Source organism: Aspergillus lucknowensis (assembly GCF_044049455.1).
Source record: "Aspergillus lucknowensis strain CBS 449.75 chromosome Unknown BJX67scaffold_92, whole genome shotgun sequence".
In the NCBI taxonomy this organism is placed as follows: domain Eukaryota; kingdom Fungi; phylum Ascomycota; class Eurotiomycetes; order Eurotiales; family Aspergillaceae; genus Aspergillus; species Aspergillus lucknowensis.
The window spans coordinates 2,733-25,855 of record NW_027263636.1 but is presented as its reverse complement, the minus strand read 5'-3'; the positions used below and the strand labels follow the sequence as shown (position 1 = coordinate 25,855).

At 49.5% G+C, this 23,123-nt stretch overlaps 8 protein-coding genes across 8 annotated transcripts; 2 read left to right on the top strand and 6 right to left on the bottom strand.

Annotated features, from left to right (window-relative positions):
• Nucleotides 1-283: 283 nt before the first annotated feature.
• Nucleotides 284-1,099, bottom strand: BJX67DRAFT_386454 (P-loop containing nucleoside triphosphate hydrolase protein; the record flags this gene model as incomplete). Its single annotated transcript, XM_071034068.1, has 1 exon — nucleotides 284-1,099. One exon carries the CDS (start codon nucleotides 1,097-1,099, stop codon nucleotides 284-286), a length of 816 nt encoding a protein of 271 aa, XP_070880521.1.
• A 1,054-nt stretch (nucleotides 1,100-2,153) lies between these two features.
• On the bottom strand, nucleotides 2,154-2,704 carry BJX67DRAFT_335256 (uncharacterized protein). The gene has a single exon (XM_071027581.1). It carries the CDS (start codon nucleotides 2,538-2,540, stop codon nucleotides 2,259-2,261), a length of 282 nt encoding a protein of 93 aa, XP_070880520.1. The 5' UTR covers nucleotides 2,541-2,704; the 3' UTR covers nucleotides 2,154-2,258.
• A 164-nt stretch (nucleotides 2,705-2,868) lies between these two features.
• On the bottom strand, nucleotides 2,869-4,704 carry BJX67DRAFT_375922 (uncharacterized protein; the record flags this gene model as incomplete). Its single annotated transcript, XM_071031773.1, has 9 exons — nucleotides 2,869-3,304; nucleotides 3,360-3,557; nucleotides 3,610-3,751; nucleotides 3,811-4,077; nucleotides 4,128-4,187; nucleotides 4,231-4,284; nucleotides 4,331-4,426; nucleotides 4,456-4,602; nucleotides 4,644-4,704. 9 exons carry the CDS (start codon nucleotides 4,702-4,704, stop codon nucleotides 2,869-2,871), a joined length of 1,461 nt encoding a protein of 486 aa, XP_070880519.1.
• A 1,538-nt stretch (nucleotides 4,705-6,242) lies between these two features.
• On the bottom strand, nucleotides 6,243-8,239 carry BJX67DRAFT_375921 (amino acid/polyamine transporter I; the record flags this gene model as incomplete). The annotated part of the gene is made up of 7 exons (XM_071031772.1): nucleotides 6,243-6,716; nucleotides 6,781-7,110; nucleotides 7,169-7,566; nucleotides 7,635-7,717; nucleotides 7,767-7,856; nucleotides 8,057-8,058; nucleotides 8,123-8,239. 7 exons carry the CDS (start codon nucleotides 8,237-8,239, stop codon nucleotides 6,243-6,245), a joined length of 1,494 nt encoding a protein of 497 aa, XP_070880518.1.
• Nucleotides 8,240-12,612: 4,373 nt separating this feature from the next.
• On the top strand, nucleotides 12,613-16,632 carry BJX67DRAFT_335154 (violaceus kinesin). The gene is made up of 3 exons (XM_071027580.1): nucleotides 12,613-12,774; nucleotides 12,969-13,027; nucleotides 13,084-16,632. The coding sequence occupies exons 2-3, from the start codon at nucleotides 13,023-13,025 to the stop codon at nucleotides 16,499-16,501; spliced, it is 3,423 nt and encodes a 1,140-aa protein (XP_070880517.1). The 5' UTR covers nucleotides 12,613-12,774; nucleotides 12,969-13,022; the 3' UTR covers nucleotides 16,502-16,632.
• Nucleotides 16,633-18,974: 2,342 nt separating this feature from the next.
• Nucleotides 18,975-20,058, bottom strand: BJX67DRAFT_368334 (uncharacterized protein). The gene has a single exon (XM_071030624.1). It carries the CDS (start codon nucleotides 19,915-19,917, stop codon nucleotides 19,450-19,452), a length of 468 nt encoding a protein of 155 aa, XP_070880516.1. The 5' UTR covers nucleotides 19,918-20,058; the 3' UTR covers nucleotides 18,975-19,449.
• Nucleotides 20,059-20,267: 209 nt separating this feature from the next.
• On the top strand, nucleotides 20,268-20,722 carry BJX67DRAFT_335111 (uncharacterized protein). Its single transcript, XM_071027579.1, has one exon. The coding sequence runs from the start codon at nucleotides 20,353-20,355 to the stop codon at nucleotides 20,623-20,625; it is 273 nt and encodes a 90-aa protein (XP_070880515.1). The 5' UTR covers nucleotides 20,268-20,352; the 3' UTR covers nucleotides 20,626-20,722.
• Nucleotides 20,723-20,819: 97 nt separating this feature from the next.
• BJX67DRAFT_386450 (uncharacterized protein) lies at nucleotides 20,820-23,099 on the bottom strand (the record flags this gene model as incomplete). The annotated part of the gene is made up of 3 exons (XM_071034067.1): nucleotides 20,820-22,877; nucleotides 22,933-23,007; nucleotides 23,058-23,099. 3 exons carry the CDS (start codon nucleotides 23,097-23,099, stop codon nucleotides 20,820-20,822), a joined length of 2,175 nt encoding a protein of 724 aa, XP_070880514.1.
• Between the last annotated feature and the right edge of the window lie 24 nt (nucleotides 23,100-23,123).

The window sequence follows — 23,123 nt, the reverse complement described above, 5'->3', positions numbered from 1 at the left end:
GAACAATCAGTTTTATTTCGATACAGCAGTAACTTTGGCCAGGAAAAGGGTCCACGGCGATGTGACTACGAGGACATGAGTCTGGAAGAGATATCCAAAAAAGATTAGGGATGTCGAATCCCGTCTCCATCCTGTTATAATTAAAGCTACTTGAGTCCAGAGGATACACGCCTAACAAGAATTACGACCTGGATCTTCTCGAAGCAAAGCTGTTGGAGGACTACAGAAAGGAGAAAAACAAAGAACGCGGTGCATACCATATTCAGCGAACGACTTTGCAGTGCTATAGAAGTGTCTCGGACGGCACATACACCGTTGACGACCAAATACCTCGCCATCTTTTACCCAGGAATTCTCTCTTGAGTTTGGTTCCCCCAGTTGCTTTTACTACCCAGTCCTGCACATCTGAAACAGCCGCAGCTGGTGATTTCTTGCGCTCCAGTAGAAAGGACAAGACTTCTGCTGGACTGAATACCATCTCTGGCACCTTGGCGGCAAATTCGATGGCAAGCCTCTCAATCATTTCCCCATTCACTTCTTCCATCGAGTGTTTGTTGCTGTCAGGCATCTGTGTGAAGACTGTGCGGAAGAGTTGAGCTGTAATATCCCGGCTGGCAAGCTCGAAATACACTTTCTTGTCAATGCGACCTGGTCGAATGAGCGCTTTATCAAGATGCTCGACATGGTTTGTTGACATGATAAGCACACGGCCTTTGGAAGACACACCATCCAGAACGTTCAGGAGGCCGGACAGGGTTACTCGAGAGATTTGATTCGTTGGTTGATCTGCATGGCCATCGTCTCGTCGTCCCAGGCCAGCAGTATCCAGATCCTCCAGGATAACAAAGCGCGGAGGAAGATTAGCACACAGCTTCATCAGCGCAGCATCGCCAACGCCTGACAAATTAAGCGTGGAGATGTCCATATCGAATTGGTCCGCGATGGAAAGACTAAAACTGGACTCTCCAGTTCCGGGAGGTCCATGTACCAGATATCCTCGTTGATATGGGAAGCCACACGCAGCATACCATCTCTGCGTTGCTTCATCCGAGAATTCTTCCATATATTTCAACAAATCGGCTTCCACTTGTTCATCCATGATGACTGTGGAATGGGTCCAATCGGTTTCAAACCAGTTCTCTTCCATTCCTCCCCTTGGTGCTTAAAGACCGACAATTTTCTGTGGGTACTACTGAGATACTCCCTTCGGCATTCTTCCACAAATTCCCTGAGAATACTCGGATTGCGGCCGATACAGGAAACGTAGATTTCTTCCTGGTACCCCTTCTCCTTCACCACGCAGTGGAATGTAAGAAGGTGTCCCTTGGACCAGAAGGAAAACCACCCGCCCCAAGGAGAAAAAGTGAGGGGTTTCTTCTTCGTATGGCCCCGAGCGATTGTTCGGTTCGAGGATCCCACGCGAGCGACCAAGGATTGAGCATTGTCAACGAATTGCTGGCGGATGAGCCAATCAAACAGTATATCATATGATTCGTTGTAATAAGGGATATGAATCCTCGAAGCTGTCGCCTATCAAATACAGATCGCCGCAGGGGAAGAAATACGAACTGAAGTAGATTCTGACAACGTCACGTACATGACTGAATGCATACCGAGCAAAAAGGATGAAAACTCCACAAGCACACAGAAATCGAGTGGAGCTGTTCAGATTACAACCTGCAGCGCGGAGGCGAAGATAAAGCTGAAGCCGGGGAAGAAGATATCAACGAAAGACACCGGGTAAGGGATATCATGGAGTGGCATTGAGCTCCCTCCACTCATCGCGTTCATGATGGACTGGTACGTAGACGGTATGGGTAAAATATGATTCAGTCGTAGTGTCTGGGAGCCAAACAACTGTGATGCCTCTTCTTTCGAGGAACGTAATGCAGGAAACTTGCATGCTTTTATGTCTCTCAGACGTAGATGACCCACCCCTCCTTAATTACACCGAGTGTAGATTCCACTTCTCCTCAGGTCCGTTTTCGATGCATAATATGATCTGGGATATGTCCAGCTGCAAGATGCTCAACGGATTATCCCAATAGCCTGAGCTTATGCGTCGTCTTCCCCGAAAATAGATGGTCTCGAACTTAGTCTACTCGTAAATGAACTTTTAACGGCAAAGCGAGACTCGGTGTGGCATAGTAGCTTGTAGGGATCGATATCCCAACAAAAAAAACATATACGATGAGTGAGGCCAGAATAATGTATAACCAGACATCATTGACAACCGATAGACAAACTAATTCAGGCCGTCACGGAGCAGGGTAAGGTAGTTTTCCTAGTTTGGGGAGCAGGGACCGAGCAACTGAATACGGGACTTGCACAGCACAACGCAGGACAACAGCATAAGCGTAGCGAAATAAAAGAATGATATCTTGAGTCTCAAAAGGTGGAACAGGCCCGTGGCGCTCGATGTCGCACTCGGTTAATCTTATCTTGTGAGTCGAACGGCCAGATTGTATTGTGATCATCCCGTCATGGCCATATGTACCCATGATGCGATTTCCAAACTTGTTGTCAGCCCACAAATTCATGGTAGTTGGGGTTGGCGTAAAAGGTAGATCATCCCGCAGTTTGCCCCTGTGCGAATCAGGATGATGAGTAGGATAATCCAGGTTCCCGGTGAAGGCAGATGTGTTCCCGTCATTTTGGCCGACATGCTATCATGATCCGAGTGATAGTGTTCGCAAGGATCCTGCAAGCTGTCGGCGCTCTTTATTGGCCCACTGTAAGATGCTACTCACAGGCTTTGTAGATTCAGTTAGGCTTCTCAAGAGTCGCCCTTTGTTAGACACATCTCAAGCTCCATACTTGCCTGCTGAATATAGCCAAGGGTCTGAAGCCATATCTTGTGTTTCCTCGCTAGTTCTGTGTTGGCGTTGGCATTGTTGTTCGGGGCCTGTCTCTTACAGATTTGCCACGCTTCCTGTTCCCACCCTTGCCACCTTCGGCACGGCATTCACCTCCCGGACTGGAAGCAGGATCTTCAGCAACCTCCCGGTGCGTGGCTTCCTCATCGGTATCAAGGGGTTTTGCAGCTTCCCAGCCCACTTTGCTTGCTACCAGCCGTGCCAAGGGTTCATCGGAGAATGATCCCTGGTATTGCTCAAGGACCAGCGCTAAATTTAAATAATCCTGTAAAGATAGCTTCTCGTTGCAAAACGTGTACCCATAGCGGGCTTGCAAAGCAGTAGCGGTGATTGTTGTACCGAGATGTGAGCTTGTAAAAAAGTCACCACCAACAGTAAATGAATCCTCTGGGGTAAACACAGCATGTGGACAGCCTGGTGGCATTATACTTTGCGAAATAGATTAGATACCGTGCAAAGCGTTACTAATAGTGTGTAACTCACAGAAGATCACCAGGTTCAATAATAATACGCATCCATCCGCCCTCATAATGCTCTGGAAACTGGCTTCCACCCGTTGCAAGTCGGTTGGCAGCTAATGTAAGTTCATTCGGTACATACCACACCTTGCGGCCGCAAATTCCAATAATCCAAGTTAAATGCCCAGCAGTATCAACGTGGATTGGTGATACTGAGTTGTGGCTAGACAAGAGAAGAAATTCTCGGCCTGAGCATTGTGTCGGTCGGCACGGACTTGGACGCCGATCCCCTCTTGCGTAGATATGCTGTTCGCAGCAGATCTGCTTGGCGCACAGGCACTGGAACACAAGAAAGAAAAACATTCGTCATATCAAGGAAGTTCAATGCCGAGCGAGTTATTGGAGGTGAGCTGAATACTGAGCTATCTCAGCAATATTCTTCTCTGCATCTTCAACATAGTCGATTGCCTCCAAACTTTGGACGTTGATATATTTGAGGAACGCAAGGAAATCAGGTATAGTGGTAGGCATGTTATCAGGAAGAGGGTATCTGCTGGTAAATGATTGCCAAAATAAAGGTTTTGAGAATAAGCTTTCCAGGTTCCTGTGTAGTTGGTTTTCTGATAGGATGCAGATTGGGCCACCTGCTACGGCCGAGCACTCTTGCTCTAGAGATGAAAGAAAGTCTTGGATGCCTTTCGCGCTTTCACTATCACCTGGGTTGATGTTGATTGTTATTGGATCTAAGGGCATATTAATAGCTTATAACCTTACTTTGATGTCTTGCGCTTACCTTGTTGCCAACTATTGATATCAAATGGCGTACTAGTGTTGTCCTTTGCCACAGGGAACACTAGCAATATTAGCAGGTAAAGCTGAAAGATCGGGTCACATACAATTATCCTTGGATATAGTTCTTTGCGGAACTCTATTCCTGATATATACTCCCTCTAAATTATACTATTTGTGTTTAGAGCTTTGCTATTATACCCTTACCTTTGATTTTTTCGACCTGTTGACTGTCCAAGGGTTGCAGTGTGGCACGAGCACCTTCTGCCTCATCTTTAGAGATAGGATGGTCTCTAACCAAGCCTTTATTGCCCGCAAATACAGAAAACCACCTAGACCTGCGATATAGGTGGGTGTAAAACTTTTCGCCACAGGAACCCAGACATACTCGCTTAATTGCCGGATCTGTTGAAGCCGATTTATTAGCCTTTTATTCCGGTTCGTGAAAGACTTGTTATAGGTATAGAAATATGTCTGTACTGTAGGATAAATATTGTATCTTCGAGGTTTTCAGCAGGACGGCCATGACTGGTTCGCTGCCGACCTAAAATATCACAGAACTCTTCTGGTGTTTGTGGCATTGCGGTCAGGCTATGGCTCGGCAGGAGGAGATTAGGAGGAAGTTGGACAGGAGTCAAAGGGGAAGTCACGGGAGTCAGGACGGCGACTGGCACAAGGGGCCAATAGGCGACGGCCAGGCGCTGGCGAGTGAGGGGATTTTGCCACCAGCGGCATGCGCGGTACACTCGACCAATTAAAACGTAAAGCCCACACCCCTCTTTCTTGCTCAGCGTTCGAAAGAGGAAGCATATTTGAATGGAATAATCTAAGGCTATTTATTACTATAATTACCTCTTAGAGCGTACAATACCGATATCATATCCTAGATTACGGCTTTGGTGCGATTATCCCCAAGGGGTCGCTCCTTTACTTCAGTATATCCTTCAAACGCTGCCTATCAATGGAAGATTTGGATCAACCCCAGTGTTCTGGAGGATCAAACCAACAATCGAAAGGGATCGCTTGCATACCGCTTGCACCAGTGCGGTCTTCCCTTTAATATACCTCTTCTCTATGTGTAGACTCTGTCCTCGGGCGAGATGCAGCTTCACTATTTCTGCAGCGCTCTTCTGAATCTAACGTAGGAGAGGCGCCCATATTTATCACATCCACGATTTATGTCAACATCCGGACGCTGCTGCAGCCTCTGAGATACCTGATGTTTGGTATAATTAATAGCTATATTAGGAGAGCCTTCTCTGAGATGCTTTCACGGCAATGATGGAGCTGAAGCCGTGGCTTCGCCACGAGTGTAAACTGCGAAAATCTGTCAAGCTTCTAGAATAGATGACCTGGAGGTTACTCTTTTTCTTGTCAGGAAATTTAATAACAATCTCATCCCAAGTATATCCTCCCTTCCTGCTTTAATTTCACAAGCCGCTGCTTTTGTTCAAGTGAGAGGGGTCCACGAGCAGGTATTGGAGAGCTGGGTTTCCCGGCGGATTTATTGACTGGTGGGCCATCGGCGGGTCCTTGGAAGAACGTAAGGGATTCGTTACCATCGTACGCACTGAAACTGGAATATCCAACAAAGATTGGAACTTGCAGGCTCGTGCACCGCTCGCAACTCTCCCAAATAGCGGCCGATTCCTCAAAATCCATTAGGTCATCAGCCTGCAGTGGGAAGATTACCTCCGATTGGTAGGGATGAGCGTGGTCGTCCGCGAGAACAAAATCATGGGCACGCAGTTTTGGTGAAGGGGAAAGATTCAAGCAGTATGTGGCCAAGTCTGGCCCTGATGTAATACCTTCTGAAGGCTGGCGGGAATCGCGAATGAACTCCTGTCCATCAAGGTGAGAGTCGGGTTGAGTTATGCATTTATCCTCATTTCTAGGTAGCAGCTCATCATGAACAGAGAGGGACCGCGTATTTTGGCGGGATGAAGATTATGAAATCAATTCTTATTTTGGCCTCTTCGGAGGCACTATTGTGACTAGGTATCTCTCATCGAACATTCAAACGCTCTGCGCATTCGTAAAGAAAATTTTGCATGATAGCAGTTTTTTCTCTCTATATATAATGTACAGCCAGCTCATTTGCCGAACAAATTCATCCAGACTACCGGACCTCTACCACCGGTCCTGTGAACGTCCGTTTGGCCACGCAGAAGTAGTAAAGACTGCTGAAGATACCTGTCGCAAAGGTGGGTACTGTGGCCCAATTCATGGACAAGGGTGTAACATGACTCGCAGGCGGCCAGAAGCTGAAAAACACGGCTATAGCTAGATAGCACACGGTCACGAGGTTGACCACAATGCCACCTCCGTGCGGAATGTGGAACGGACCCCACGTCAACGGGGTTTGCGTTGTATTGGAAAGGATGACTGATTGATTGTAGCGCCCGATCACACCACGCAAACGATGGTATAGAAGCAGCCCTGTTGCCAACAAGTACGACAAGAATAAGGAGCTCACGGTCAGAGACACCACGGCATTGAGCGCAGCCCCTGAGGCGAGGATGATCAGTGAAAGCAGTACAGCGGCTCCCGCAACTATGGAGATGGAGTAGAGTGGAATCGCCCGAGAGTCAACCTATTTCTTGCATATCAGTGTCATTCAAGCCGTTCCCAGCAGGATTGATGGACTATACACGCACCTCGTGTACACGCCACGACTTTGGGCAGCCGTGGTCACGGGCGAACGCCCACACCATCCGCGATGCCGCGGCCAGGTTTCCTGCGGCCGTCGCTACCCCAGTAATCGGAATTATTGAGGCTATTGCGATGCTTGCGGGGATGGAGTTGGTCGCATCCAATAGCATCTGAATAAATGGGTATCCCGTGGGTGAATTCAAGACATGGTCGGTATTCGTCACACTGAACAGCGCCACGAGGAGTATGCCAAGCCCCATCAAACCGTTTAACCCAATGCTGATCATTATAGACAGCGGAATAACCGATGTCGCATTCTTTGTTTCTTCGGTCATCTGAAATTCAGGCTATCAGTTATACAACACAGGGAATGTGTGGAGGGTGGACAAATACGTGTATCGCCGCATCGCAGCCCGTGAACGCGAAAGTCGCTCCTAGCATTCCAACGAAAAAAGATAGTCCCATACTCGGCCAATCACCACCGTTTCGGAAGGTGGTGAATACGTCCTTGGCTGAAGCATGGTCACCAAGGTATGCTAGAGGAACCAGGAACACGATAAACCCAACAACGTGGAGGATGAGAACGATTCCCTCGAATTTTGGTAGCAGGCTACCTGCGCCGATGTTCACTGTGGTCGCAAACATAATGTACGCCCAATAGAGTAGCATGATCTGGTATGGTTGAGGTTCAAAGGAGGGGCGAGTAATTGCAACAAATCCCAGGATTTGAGAGCTAGCTAGGTATGCACCTGAAGAGAGCGCTCCAAGCCAACCGAGGATTATCAGCCATCCTATTGAAAACTCAGAATATGAAAGTATGTGGCATAGCAGTCAGAGCAGAACCTGGGGGGTGCCTTACCCGTTGTGAAACACAAAAATTTCGAACAACTTGCAGGAGCCAGAATAGCTACCCAATGATATTGACCTCCGGAAGTCGGAGCCCTGGTAAATTTAGCGTCTTTCGATTGTAATCGTCCGATCTTGAACTAACATCGATACTAGCTCAGACAGCGTCGCCATTGTGCAGAGGCTTCCAAGCCATACGAGTAAATAGCCGTATATCGCCCCCGCTGGCCCTCCGCTAATATTTCATTGTCAAGCCCGGCTTATTCAGTATGGATATGGAAGCATACTTTTCAAGTGGTATGGTAAACGTACTAACCTGGCGTTAGAAGTCAGGACATCTTTAATGCAAGGCCAACTTACGACAGGATGCCTTCCCATGTTGCAAGCACAGTGCAGCTGAATCCAATGATGGGAAAGATTCCAAACCTTCTCTACGCCTGAGTTAATGATATCGTTTCGTCCTACCTGCCTCTGGTTTTCCTTTTCAGCTCAACAACATACCTTTAGTGCAGGGGCCTTCCCGATCCGCGCCAACTCCAAGTCATCGCGAGGCCGTGTTGGATCGGTCGGCGTGTATCTGCCTGGGTGTGTGCTTGGTTGAAGTTCCGGCTTCTCCATCGTGGATGTCGGGCTTTCGATACCACACTGAACGATGCCTTGTTGACCAGAGCCGAAAGCTTCGAGATATTTATCCTTTCGGAACCCAGCCACCTTAGAGTGAAGACCCACGTTGTGTTGAATTGAATAACAGAATATTTGGCAGAACCAGCCTCAGAATCTATTCTCTGGCCAATAGAAGTTGTTCACAGATGGGGAACCCTCCCTAACATATTCGCAAAGCAAGGGATAGGATTGCAAGTGCGTTCGGTTTCGGAAAGTGCGGCGGCCACCACGATGGTCATGACCTCAACGAAAGCAAGAAAAAGGTAAGAATCTGCTTCGTCTTCCAATGACAACTGTCTCCCTTGCATTGCATGCCCCACTTTCCTCTCTCCTGACTTGTCCATGTGTCACTCTGGGCGAAAGATTAATATTGGAGGGAGAATGATCTATATTCGGATTTCCTTCGAAGAGCTAAACAGTGCAGTTGCCTGAACTAGCACTATTACATATCCAGGGAAAGGGTATGTCTGGAACATCCAGCACCTACCATACAGCCGCATAGGGACATACCCACCCCACTCTGAGGCGATATGGAAGGTGCTGGATGTTCCAGATATGCCCGATCCCTGGACACCTAATAGTGCTAGTTTAGGTAGATGCACTGAACATCACGGAAATATTCGACTATCCGCAGCCCCAATCATTGCTCGCGGGCACGCCACATGCGCTTCCGAGGAGCCATGTTATAAAAAGGAAGCTATATAAGGACTTCTAGTATCATTTGGTAGTCCGTGACAGCTCTGAAAATTGAGATTCCAAACCCCGGCTCGGATCTTATCTTCCAAAATAATCTAACGGCTGCAATGAAACCCCCGGACGAAGAGAATGTATCCCCGCTCATCACACTGATAACATGCACCCTTGCCAGTATCGCGGTCACTGTCGTCTTGCTACGAACGGGAATGAAATACCGAATCAAGTCCGCATTGAGCCTGGACGACTTCGCGATCGTTGGTTCCCTAGTATGTTTCGTCTCTCGCTTCTGCAGTCCGTTAATTTGGCGAACCCTGTCAATAGGCATGCTACGTTGCCCACACCGTATGTGGGTCAGTTGCGGCAAGTCATGGGTATGGAAACTCGAGCTTTGCTCTTCCTGATCATATTACTTTGATCCAAAAGGTAAGATCCTCACCCAACCGTTCCGGACATAGCGATAACATCTGGTCTAGCTCGTTTACGCCAGAGATCTGCTCATGATCTGTACTCTATCATTCTCCAAGCTCAGTACTGCTATTTTCATCTTTCTCCTCCGAGCTGCAGTTTGTCAATTTGACTTGATCATATCTGCCATCATCCTCATCTGGGCTATGTTGTCTCTGGCTGTTGTCGTATTCCAATGTAGGATGCCCCAGCCATGGGTTCTGAATCCTGATAAGTGTATCGATATAGTAAGTTGTACCATAATCTCCCGTTTCCTTGCACCGCATGCGCTTACCGGTTTGCCGTCTGCTTGGTGGAATTTTTATGCTGCAACCAATATCTCTACGGAGGTCCTCTTGATCCTCTATCCAATGATTATTATTTATCGGCTTCAAATGGACGGAAGCAAAAAGGCTGCCGCGGTCGCTTGCTTTGGGACGCGAGGGCTGTAAGTCCCTTCTTCGACTACCAATTGCAGTTCCGTTAACACGTATAGAATCATCGTTGGTATCATTTTTGAGCTGATTTTCCGAAGCCACGCCGCGGCAATCAGCGGTAGCCCATTCGTGTATTCAGTAAAGGCTATCTTGAGCATGGAGGTAGTCTTGTTCCTTTCGATTCTCACTCCCTGTATTCCAATGCTAAAACCTGTGATGGTGAGCCTCCAGTCGGGAGGATATCAAGTGCATCCCTGGACTCGAAGGCACTCCTCCCCAAATCATTGCAACGCTTGAAACCGAAATTACAACACGAGAGAATTGATGCACTTGGGCATCACATCCGCTGTCCTGTATCTAGTAGTACCTAGAGCTAGAGTTACTAAAGCCTTTAAAATTTCTAGGTTTCATATATATATGTAATTGTGAAAAGCGAGGTACAACATCCTCACAATCTATCAAGGCTGAAATGAAGTACTCGGTGTTGTTTATATAGCTTTTTAATCCGCTTGTCTACGTAGGCTTGCTATGTTTTGTTCTTGTAGATATCTATATACTTACGCACCCTTTTAATAATAATATATGAAATATTGTCCCAGACCCCTGCACCCTCTATCTCGAACCTGATGATACTTTCTAACGGGGCTGGATTATCACGATACTTGCTAGACTTTATAACAGGATTAATAGCTATAATTATCCTAATATGGACCCTTAGGTTGTAGTATTCTATGCCTTGTTAATTACCGTATGTATACACTGCCTTGATGGAAGTAGGGATGTATGTATTCAGATATTAGACTTCTCTCTAGGACCGCGGCACATGTATCGGGGGGAGAATATAAAGTGACTGAATCCACCTTGGAGAATTAGCTACATAGGAGATTTAGAGACAGAAAACCTTCTTTACCACAGGTACAGTATACATGACGCAGCTAAGAGTGAGAAACTAACTATAAAGCGAGCTTGCTTTACCTCGTCTTCTACAGTGCGATGCGCCATCAGGTTCCCAATCAAAATACATGTTCATTCGTTTTCCAACCCTAGTCAAATGCGGGCACTAAGCCAAATTAGTACTAGCGCCTCATAGGCACGTGGCATTGTAAAGAACCGTTGTGTACCAAACTCGTACAGGGTAAATGGTATCGGTATCGGGTGAGACAAAGAGTCTAGAACTTCAGAATTGTTTCAGAATGGAACTTTCTAGTCTGGAAGATTCGATACAAACTCAACAAACAATAAGTGTCTGCCAATTTGGCAGCTTGTCAACAAGTTGTCTTTCAGCTCACAGTTGGTCACTGCTAAGAGACACGGCATTTCTGGAGCTGCGTGAGTTTGCTGGGAGTCAAGCAGGATCAATAAACTCTTCGATACTGGTACTGGACCTGGTTACACGATCTCCACCCCTATTTCTTACCATGGCTTGCCTCGTTTTGCTCGGCGCCTGAGTGGCTGATATCTGATGCCTCTAATCTTAGGTCTCCTGCAGCCTCCGGGAAATGGCGGATGATAGCTTCGGTTACGATGATGCCTCACAGCCTCAGCCGTTCGGCTGATGGGACGCCCCCACACCGGGTATCTTATCTGTCACCAACATCATAAACGCATTCCCGAAGGAAGGCACGAAAGCCCTGCTCGGGGTTCTTTTCAAATGCCGGCCAAACCTTCTTAATATAAGCCTTCAGCTCGGCAAAATATTCCTCAATAGGGTTGAAATCCGGTGAGTAGGGTGGCAAGTACAATAGTTTAACGCCTGCGTTGGAGCACAGCTGTTCGACTCGCTGCGAGCGGTGGAAGGAAGCATTATCCATAACCAGTACGGATTTCGGCGCTGGGAATCTCCCACAATGTCGAAGAAGCTGTTCCAGGAAATCTTCAAAAAGAGCAGCATTGGTTGAACTGCTATAAACACGAGACAGTATAATACCATCTTGGGCATATGCCGGCAATATATGGTAGCGTTGGCCCCGGTGAAATTTAGATACTTGGACCGGCGTGACCCCAAGCGGGGCCCAGCCCGTGCGCCTATACCCTACCCGTTTATCACATCCGGACTCATCGACAAAGACCAGCTGGTAGGAGTGAAATTTAGAGAGCTTGTGCTGATAGAAAGCTCGCAGACGAGGGTTCTGTTCCTGTGCTTTCCGTTGCATCTGCTTCTTGGTCCATCCCTTGCGGGCAAGGGAACGTTGAACACTGTATTTCGAGACTGGAGCATCAAATTGGTCTCGCAGAAAGGCAACCATCTCTTCAAGATAGAGCCCAGGCTGCTTACTGAGGTGATCACAGAGGACTTCAGTCATATACGGGGTGACAGTTGACGGACAGCTGATGTGGACAGGAGGAGTTCCGGCTGTGCCAAACAATCGTAGGTTCTTCCGGATGGTTGACACAGATCGTCTATGACATCTCGCACTCTTTGCTATCTGGGCTGGAGTAAATTTCCCGCTATTTATCATACTGTATGAATGATCTTTGCACGCTGCCAGGGCTCCAGATGCCGCCCCATTTTGGTGGATGAGTGAAGACATCATGAGCCATGGAGACTTAAGAACGACCCCTCACAGCTTACGTATACGTGCAAACATATCAAACACGATAATCTAATCTAACCTATTTAGTTAATTAATGCCTCAGGCCTCAATTTGAGAGCAAGGCAGCGGCCTCGGTCAATTCGATGGGGTGCCAAGCCATAGCGCATCCGCCCGAACCAACAATCCCAGCAGACTGCAGTGATTTGGATCAACTTCAAAATGTCAAGATGCTGTTTACAAGTTGGCGGCTTGCTTTGGGGCGTGTTTCCCAGTTTAAACTCCTATGGAGTGCTGATTCGAGACGACTTTATTCGTTTTCTTTCTACGACATTTATCGTTGAGCTGATGATTGGTCTGCAGTTGTGACAGCCTTGTGACTGTGAGTTGGCCTACCCCTCAATGTCTTGTTACATCCCCATCTCCTGAATTTGATGACACCTCGTGTCTCGCGTTTCATGCCTTGCGTCTTTGATTTAGAACCATAGTTCTGGATCTTTCTCTGTCTAGCTGATAACCTTCACTGTTATTTTGCGACTCAGGGAAAAATGACACTGACGCACGATTCCTATACAGTCGCGTGGATCTGTGCCTTGCCACTCGAATTGGCTGCTGCAAAAGCAATCCTAGATGAGGTCCATCCTGCCCTTCCTCAACCTGAATCCGACCATAATATCTATACTCTTGGCAGTGCAAGCAGTCATAATGTGGTGGTGGTTTGTCTCCCTGCCGGTGTCTATGGGACAATATCTGCTGCCACTGCGGTGTCCCACCTGAGGTCTACCTATTGTCGCGTTCGATTTGGATTAATGGTTGGCATCGGAGGGGGGGTTCCGCGGGAGAATTTTGATATACGACTGGGTGATATTGTGGTTAGCAAGCCAGCCAACAGCCAAAGTGGTGTTATTCAGTATGACTATGGCAAGACCCTTCACAACGGACATTTTCATCGTACTGGATCGCTCAACAAACCTCCTCCTGTATTACTCAAGGCGATTGCTCAGATGGAGAGTGAGAGTATATTGGGGCAAAAGTTACTCGGCAAGATCATGTCTGACGTCCTGCGGAAGGAAGATGTTCGAAGTCAGTTTCCACGACCATCAAAGGACCAGTTATTTCGATCAACATACAATCACAAGAGCAATAGGCTCGATTGCTCGGCATGTGATGAGGGCCACCTAGTGGAGCGCCCTGAACGGACAAGTCAGGAGCCACATATTTATTATGGCTTGATCGCTTCCGGAGATCAAGTGATGAAAGATTCCAGAACACGTGATTCAATTGCTCAAAGCCTTGAAGTTCACTGTTTCGAGATGGAGGCTGCTGGACTGATGGATGAGATCCCGTCACTTGTCATACGAGGCATCTGTGACTATTGCGACTCACATAAACACAAAGAGTGGCAAGGATATGCGGCATTCGCGGCAGCTGCCTATGCAAAAGCTCTGCTCACTCTGATCCCGCTTCATGAGCGAGAATATCTGAAGAACCATCACTATTGGATGGTCCCCTTTCAGAGGAACTTGGGATTTGTGGGTCGAGAAGAAGAGATTGCTAGGATCGAAGGATTAGTCGAGCAAAACAATGGACCACCAAAGATTGCCATCTGTGGACTCGGTGGGGTGGGGAAAACCCAGATTGCACTTGAATTGGCCTATCGCATGCGCGCAAGAGACTCTCACTGGTCAATATTCTGGATCCCTTGTACAAGCTACGCCGCTGTTGAACGAGCCTACCTCAGTATCGCACAGACTATTGGAATACAAGGAGTGAAGCCAGCCGAGGCAAAAGAGCGTGTGAAGACTTATCTTTATCAAGGTGGTGCCGGGAAGTGGCTTCTCGTGTTTGACAACGCGGATGAGATGGAGATGTGGGCTGGAGGACCTGCAGACTTTGTTCCTCAGAGCGAGCAAGGCCGTATTCTCTTCACCACTCGCAATCGAAAGCTGGCGGTGAAGCTGGCGTCACCTTTTGTGATTGATGTCTCCGAGCCAGATACAGAGGCTGGCGTGAAGATGTTAGAAAAGGCACTAATCGGAAAAGAGCTGCTCAAGAACAGAGACGCAGCTATTGCTCTTCTTGAACAGCTGGTGTTTCTCCCGCTGGCAATAACCCAGGCAGCAGCATATATCAACTCCAATAATATTCAGCTCTCTGACTACTCCGTCCTCTTGCAAGAACAAGAGTCTGATGTAGTAGAGTTACTCAGTGAAGACTTTGGAGATAACGGGCGATATAAGGATATCCAGAATCCAGTAGCTACTACCTGGTTGATCTCCTTCAAGCAGATTCAGCAACTAAATCCACTAGCAGCTGATTATCTATCATTCATGGCCTGCATCAATCCACGGAATATTCCACAGTCTTTACTTCCTGAAGCCGGCTCAAAAAAGAAAAGAATTGATGCAATTGGCCTTCTCAAGGCTTTCTCGTTTGTTAGTGAGCAAGTTCAAGACTGTGCTCTAACTCTCCATCGACTGGTCTACCTCTCAACTCGGAACTGGCTAAGAAAACAGCAGCAATTGAGCCTGCGCATACAAGAAACCGCCGACCACTTCAGCCGTACGTTCCCGGATGATGACCACACGAACCGAAAGATTTGGAGAGATTATCTACCGCATGCCCTTGCGCTAGTTGGTGAAAGAGATTTCCGAGATGTGCGAGAAAATTACATAAAATTGATTCAGAATATTGGGAAATGTCTTCGGACAGATGGAAGATACAACGAAGCAGTTGTGCTATTTGAGGACATTATGAACATGCTGAGAAAAGATAATACTAATCTTGATCCATCCACACTGACTGGAATGACTGACTTGGCGTTGACCTACGACCATCAGGGACGGTGGAAGGAAGCAGAAGAGCTGCAAGTGCAGGTGATGGAGATCCAAAAACAGGTGCTGGGGCCAGAGCATCCCGATACTCTGATCACCATAAATCAGCTTGCATCAACATACCAGAATCAAGGACGGTGGAAGGAAGCAGAAAAGCTGCTGGTGCAGGTTTTGGAGACCTCGAAGCAGGTGCTGGGGCCAGAGCATTCTCATACTCTGGGTAGCATGCATAATCTTGCATTAATATACCAGAATCAAGGACAGTGGAAGGAAGCAGAAAAGCTGCAAGTGCAGGTGATGGAGACTGTGAAGCAGGTGCTAGGGCTGGAGCATCCTCATACTCTAATCACCATAAATCAGCTTGCATCAACATACCAGAATCAAGGACGGTGGAAGGAAGCAGAAGAGCTGCAAGTGCAGGTGATGGAGACCTCGAAGCAGGTGCTGGGGCCAGAGCATCCCCATACTCTGGCTAGCATGCATAATCTTGCATCAACATACCAGGATCAAGGACAGTGGAAGAAAGCAGACGAGCTGCAGGTGCACGTAATGGAGACCCGAAAACAGGTGCTGGGGCCAGAGCACCCTGATACTTTGACCAGCATGAACAACCTCGCATCAACATACTGGAATCAAGGACGATGGAAGGAGGCAGAAGGGCTAGGGGTGCAGGTAATGGAGACTTGGAAACAGGTGCTGGGGCCTGAGCATCCTGACACTCTGACCAGCATGAGCAACCTCGCATCAACATACCAGAATCAAGGACGATGGAAAGAGGCAGAAGAGCTGGGGGTGCAGGTAATGGAGATCCGGAAACAGGTGCTGGGGCCTGAGCATCCTGACACTCTGACCAGCATGAACAATTTGGCCTATATTTGGTATTCCCAACAAAGAATTCACAAAGCCATAACTTTGATGGAAAAATGTGTTCAGCTTCGAACCAAAATGTTGGGACCTTCTCACCCCCACACCACATCCTCCTCCCGCTCTCTCAGCGACTGGAAGGAAAGGGTCAATTTACACTCCGACAAACAGGCCCAAGCTCCTGTTCAAGCAGAAAGTGATCGACTCCCTGAAGAAATCCAAGTAGGGTGTTCCCCGGCGGTGGTGATCACTAGGCCTGCTGATGAAGATGAAAAACGCATTGCCTGGCACCAGAGTCACGGACGGTCAGCTACTCCAATAAAACAGTTTCTTGAAAGCCATCCCCTTCTTACAGCTTCTCGGAGCAGTTCACCAGCGCTGGGGGCTCATGACTTACAAGAAGTTGATTAGGTAATTTGATATGCAAATGCTTTTTAATTAACTTTGCTTGCCTTATTCTAAACTTCAAAATGTAGGAACTTGTCGCGGCGTGTCTCTTAGGACCCGGTTGGTTGATGTAAAACCCGTCTGGATCGGGTGACGTCATGGTGGTTCGGCTGCGTAACGTATTTCCCGACCGAGTTGGCCACCCCCACCGACTTCTATCGCGCTTTTAGAACTTGAAGCGATTCTCAACCACCAACCAACACCGATATAGATTAAAATTAGGTAACTAAAGGAGCAGGACATCTAGTTCTATTATGGCCCTGAATACCACAATTAGAACACTTTGGTGGGGCGCGTCTTGGCGCTTCAGAAGGTTGAGCTGCAGATGTTCAAACCACCTTCCTAAGACCTTCGGATCCTCGCATTTTGCCCGATTATAATTGTATTTCCTTGCGTATCGAGTTTGGACTTCTTCACGGCGTTGAATAAGACTTGTGACCCAGTTCTTTCCTATAGGTGACTGTGTAGTTGATGTATCTGCTTGCAGAATAAGATTGGCCATTTCCTGCACCTGCGCTGGCCGTGGAGGAACTCCATGCTTATCTCTAGATACTATCCAGTCAACTAGATAGTCTTCCTGAGTTTGAGAAAGCCTGTGGCTATTTGCGCGGAGTTCTAATCAAAAAGGTCGACCATTCAGCCTGTTTTGAAGGGTTGCTCGATTAACTTTAAAAAGAGTTGCTGCTGGACGAATATCGCGAATTTCGTTATTTTTTTAAAGCGGATATTGCGAGTTGAATCCTGACCTCCTGCCCCACCAATTTTTGATTTAATAGAGGCGGTTTTCGTGGCATGGTGGTGGTTTGAAGTTCAACGCGTTGAACACGTGATCGAAATTGATGGGGGTGGCCAACTCGGTCGGGAAATACGTTAATTTGACTGCTGTCATATTACAGCTCACCTAATCATATAAACGGTTTGGTATTGTAATATTCGGTCTGAAAACGAAGGACGTTATGGACTAACACAAAACAGGACTAGTGTATTTTGGAACATTAGGGTTCAGAAACGGATCTGAATGTCTGAGAGTGGGAAGCAGAAGTCGCATTTCACTGTATCTTGGTGTCAATCCACTGCAGTAGAAGACCGTTGCATATGTCGCCGCTTCTCGATTACTATTCTCGAAACTCGATCGATGCTGAGCTTGACGGCTGAGCCGCACACTGCCATCAATGACGAGTTGCTGCATCCAGTACCGGTTTTCTTCCTACCGATGTGCGGTCAACCTTCCCACAAACACAAGCTGGAAACGAAAACTCCTGCTTGGTCTTTAATATAAAGCCTTGCCATCCATATTCGGATGATACACGTATTTTCCATTCCCACGTAGCTTATAGTCTCGACCTCTTATCTTTGCTAGCTCGGCTCCGGTGTACTCTTCCTCGCGGTTCAATGTGTTAATATAACACGACCGTCCCGGGAGCATCTCCCAATCGGACCTTAACTCCCACTTTGGGGTGAAGATTCTCTTATCCAACCATGACTGTGGAAGCCCCGGTGAGACTTTAAGAATGAACGGTGGATCTCGCTTAGTGCGGTACTCTTTACGTGCTTTCTTCTTCCAAGCTAGCTCCGCGGTTAGCCTATTTCAAGTAATCGAAAAATTCTACAGTACGTATCTCACGCATAAGAATTTGGCGGAATTTTCCCATGATATTCGAATGCCGGGATGAAAGGTGTGCAAGTTTCTACAGAAGTTCCGTGCCGTCCATTTAAATCAATGCTGCGCTCTGGAAGGGGCGCGACATGAGAGTCGTATCTCAGACGGCGGGGTCCTGTAAAGGGCCTATCTTATCTGTACAGTAATCTACCTATTACAGCAGGACTTATTTCAATCCTCCAGTCTGTTGGTAAAGCAAGCTCTTCGAACCATCGTTCCACATAGATCTTTCCTTTGAAAATGACGCATGAAGGAACCGACGACCCCATTAAATTGATACCCTCAATTGTTGTCACCTATTAGCCACTTCCAGGCTAAATTAGATAAGGGTTTCCAGGTATCTCAGCTCCGTTAACTACCTTAGTAGTTGCTATAAGTCCCATAGCGAAGCCGGTTTCATCAAAATTATAGATATCTTCATCAAGGATTCCGTACTGCAATTGGACCTGCTGCAACCCATAAAAATACGCCTTTATAAGCTTCAGATCTTCGCATTTTTCTCGCTAGTAATTATATCGTCGACCGAAGTAAGTTTCAAGGTCAGGATGTCGTTTAATGAACTCTGTTACCCAGTTCATTCCACCAGGTCAAGGAGGGGTTGATTCTGCAGATTAAAGAAGAAGATTAGCCATCTCTACCACATGAGAAGGTCTAGGAGCAACTCCACGGGCATTTCTACATCGAATCTATTCTACGAGAGAATCCTCTTGAGTTTTAGAGAGCCTTTGACTGCTGGCGTGTTGCTTGTTTCGAGAAGAGACTCTCTTCCATCCATCACGCAATGTTGATCGAGGTATACTATAAGAAGTGCTGCACGCTGAGTACTGTAAAACTTACACAGCCACCGTGGAAAAACGGCATGAGAACGTTCAAGGCCTGCCGCACACTTAGCCCGCCCGTAAGTACCTCCCGAAAGCTCCCATCTAGTGTTAGATATCTCTCATTCTATACGGATGCAAGATCGGATGACACGACCGCGCAGCGACGACCGTCAGTTCGTGCCAGGACATGGTACCAGTAGGTATAGGTATTGACCAAAGTGGCAGAACTATTCAGTTATTGTGCGCACTAGAGGTACCCTGCCTAGCGAGCAATCGCATTCAGCGTCCAGTGTCAAGACACTTCTTTTCAAACTATCTACTCCTGATCTACGCTACATGGGCCAGTCTGCTGCCAGGCTGGGATCCAGAATATCGTACCCTGCCCAAGTCTCCCATATCCAGAGTGCCTGTACTTGCTCAGTGAAAGACTTCTACTCATTAGAGTTCAGGACAAACACAGTGTGGTTGTTGCAGTCCCGGGGTTGATCGACCAAGCTCGCGGAAAACCATACGGTCTCCCTCGACTGGACGGAGAACTGATACGACGAAACATCTTGGCCTGGGGAAACAGTATTCTGGCTCAATCGCGGTGCTTGGCACGGGTCGTCCTGCCTCGAAAGGTAGAGCGCATACGGTCCGTGGAGGCGGAACAGAACACTGTCCCCTGGCTGGACATCAAGCGACGGCGGGTGAAAGAGCTGGTCGGTCGGCGCGGTCCGATCTTTAGGGGAAGGGAACCCCACGTCGACGACGAACAGCCGAACGGCGGCCGTGCCGTCGGTCAGGACGGCGTCGGGAGTTGCCGTGGATGCAGCGCCCGCCGATGGGCGAGGGGCTTGTGAGGCCGTCCGGCTCAACGACGGCAGAGACGTCTCACGCGGAGAGTTACCATCCTGCATCGACAATGGGCCACCGGCTGTGGGGGACGCAGCGGACTCCAATCCTGGGTCGTGGAGGGGGCGCGTGGACGCCGGCGCGGGTTTAGACCCAGGTTCTGAAGAATTGGCCAACTCGACCGGTGCATCGGCCGTCACCACAGTGGTTACGGTGATGGTCGGACGGGCTGTCGTTGTCGATGATGTGTTGACCCCTGAGCCACCAGTGTCACCAAGTGTCAACGTCACCCAAATCGTCCTGGTATCCGTCTCGGAGACCAGCGGGCCGGGAGACAACGGGCCCCGAGTGGCAGCCTCGGTCGTAGCCTGCGGGGTTGGTAGGACACAGCTATGCAAGTCCGTTAGCTGGATAACGCTCTCGCGCGCTGGGGCCACATTACCTGAGGGTTAAGTCTGGCTTCCCCGCGAGAAGAAGGACCGCAAGCAAGGTACCCGTGTATGCCATGGTGGATGTCAGCGGTTTTCCCACGGTCCAACCCAACGTCCCGCCCGCAGCCGGCTGGGGGATGGTGGTCGTTATATAGACCTCGATGGAACCGGGTTCTCAGTTTGTCGGACTACCCCGCTGACGCAGCATCTAGACGACGGCGACACAATTGGAAAGAATCGTGCGCCTGCCGTGGGGCGCTGAGGAGCCACGGATCGCAGGGAGTCAGGCGCATCGCTACCTGTCACCATTCAACGCTGGAGGATAGGGCTTTCGAAAACTAACGGATGGTCTCATTCCTGAGCATGGACCGTGGGCCGCAGGAGCTGAGCTGCGAAGTCCTCATATATTCCTAATGGTTTCTCTTGGGCCGTCGGATGACCAAGTTGTGGGGAACGCATGAGCATTCTTCTATATTTAAATACAATGAATATCGAGAGTACAGAGAGCTTTTATGTGCAGTCTAGAGAAGTCGGCTTCAGTCTACGATGGGCCGAAAAGCTTGATCGAATCGCACCGAATCCAACGGCTCCTGGAGGATGTCGTAGTCCGTCCAGTCCTCGATCGCAAACCGATGCGGCGGCACCTGATGGTAAAGGAAAACCTCAAAGAAGTTCGCCGGCACCGACCGGAAGAATGGCACCCGATACTGCTGGAAGACAAACTCCATCGCCGTGAAGTGATCCCTGGTGAGGTCGCGGTAATGAGTCATGCATGAACCCTCCTGTCCGGAAAAGTAGCCCACGCCCTGCGGGAGGAAGCAGAGGACGTTGGCCGAGCCTGCGACCTGCACCAACTGGTTCCATGCCCACGCACGCTTGGTCCACTTCAGGACCTTCTCCCTGATTCGTCGCGGGTCCGTGTCGCTGTCACGGAGCTGCGAACAGATCTCTTGGACCGTCTGACCTACAGGATCAGGGTGGCCGCTCTGTTGCAGCTGCTGGCGGTGGGCGTGGAGGAACCATGAGGCAAGCGCCAGGCCGACGCGCGACGCGTGCTCGTTGGTGGCGTGCCAGTCTCCAGCGGCGAAGGCTGCCGCGAGGCCGCACGCGGCCGTGCGGGGGCGGCTGACCTGTTCCGTGCGCATGTGGTGCAGCAGGTGCTTGACTCCGACCAGGGCGGCGGGCGACGCGATGTTGAACACCATCTGCATCAGCCGGTCCGCCTCGGCCCAACCCATTGACTCCTTAGCTAGGGGCATGGCGGACAGCTGCTCCCACGTGGCGGTGAGATCGACCGGGCCTGACCGACCCGTGAAGTCGGACCATCGCGCCGCTGCCTTCTCCCTCCCGTGCGATGGAGACAAAGAGCCGACAGATTGCTGGCGAGTGAGGGGCTCTTTTGCGACGGACTCGGTTTCTGCCGGACTTGGGTCTGGCGCGTGGGATCTTGACGGTGGAAGGGTGGGCGGAAATGCGGCAACCGGATCCCCTGTGGCCTGCGCCAGATCATCGGGTAGACGCCAGCTGCTGACTATCGCATCAATCTCAGCGTCCGTGATGCTGGCTAGACTAAAATCGAGCCGCTGTGCGGTTGGAGCATCCGTTGTGCGGCTGCCAATGCCAATAGTCCCTGATTCGCCTGATCGCGCTGGAGCGGCGGAAAGCGGGCTTGCCGAACCGGCTCGGTGATCGAGGCCAAAAGAATCCCACGCACTGCCCGGCCAGCGCGGATGCGGAGGAGTCATCGGACTGGAGCCATCGCTGATGCTCTGCGGCGAGCCTTCATCCTCTGCCCACTCTCTGTGGTCGACCAAGGCATCCGGCCTCCCACCCAGTTCGAGCAACGCCCGGTCAAAGTCTGCTCCAGCAACGTCCTCCGGTTGGAGCGGTGGGTATCGGGCTCGCTCGCAACTTCCGACGAGATCGCCTGTAGAAGAGGCTGAGGCTGGCTCACTTGCTGCATCATCGTTGTCGCTGTTTTCGCCTGAGTCACCTGCGCCCCCTTCGCCATCATCCTCATCACCACTTCCATCACCAGTCGTGTTGGCTGCAGCGGAGATGTCTCTCTCGGTGCCATCCTCATCCACAGTCTCTACTACTTCATTGATATTGAAACAATCCCCGCCGTGGAGTGCCTCACCCGTCCCTGAAACCGAATCTCCTGTTCGCCGACCATCATCCCCATCGCCGCTCCCATCGCTGGCCGTGTTGGCTGCGGTTGAGATGCCTCTCGTAGCGCTTTCCTCGTTCCCAGTCTCCGCGACTTCAGTGACATTGACACCATCCCCAATATGAAGTGCGTTGCCCGTCCTTGATCCCGAAACCTTGCGTGATGGGGTGGCGTCGTTTTTGGTCGAGTCGCCGTCGCCGACATTTTCTGCGCGTGGCCGGGCAAGGAGTTGCAGTTCCGGATCATCGTCCCCTGCTTCTCTGACCCGTTTGATGCCCCTCCAGTCCAGGAGAGCAAGCCCAGACGACTGATACCCATTGAGGCGGGCTTCAATGGCCCACGCATACTCGGCGGGATTGGATGATTTGGGCAGCGGCGGCTCTGCAGGGAGGGCAGTGCGGTACATGTCACGCAGGTACGTGCACTTGAGTTCTCATCAGTATGCGAAGTACCTGCTCATCATCCGACCGGGCGCTTACCAGGATGTCGGGCGTGCAGCTGGCGGAGGTTCTCGTGCGATTCCATTGATTGCAGAGTTCGGTGACCAGTGGCTTCTATTCTCAGCGTGTCAGCGGGGCACAGTGACGCTTAGCAGGACACTGACAGCAATGTTCCAATACTTTTGCGGGGTTCCTGAGCCGGCCATCTGTGACGACGGGAATTGGGCCGT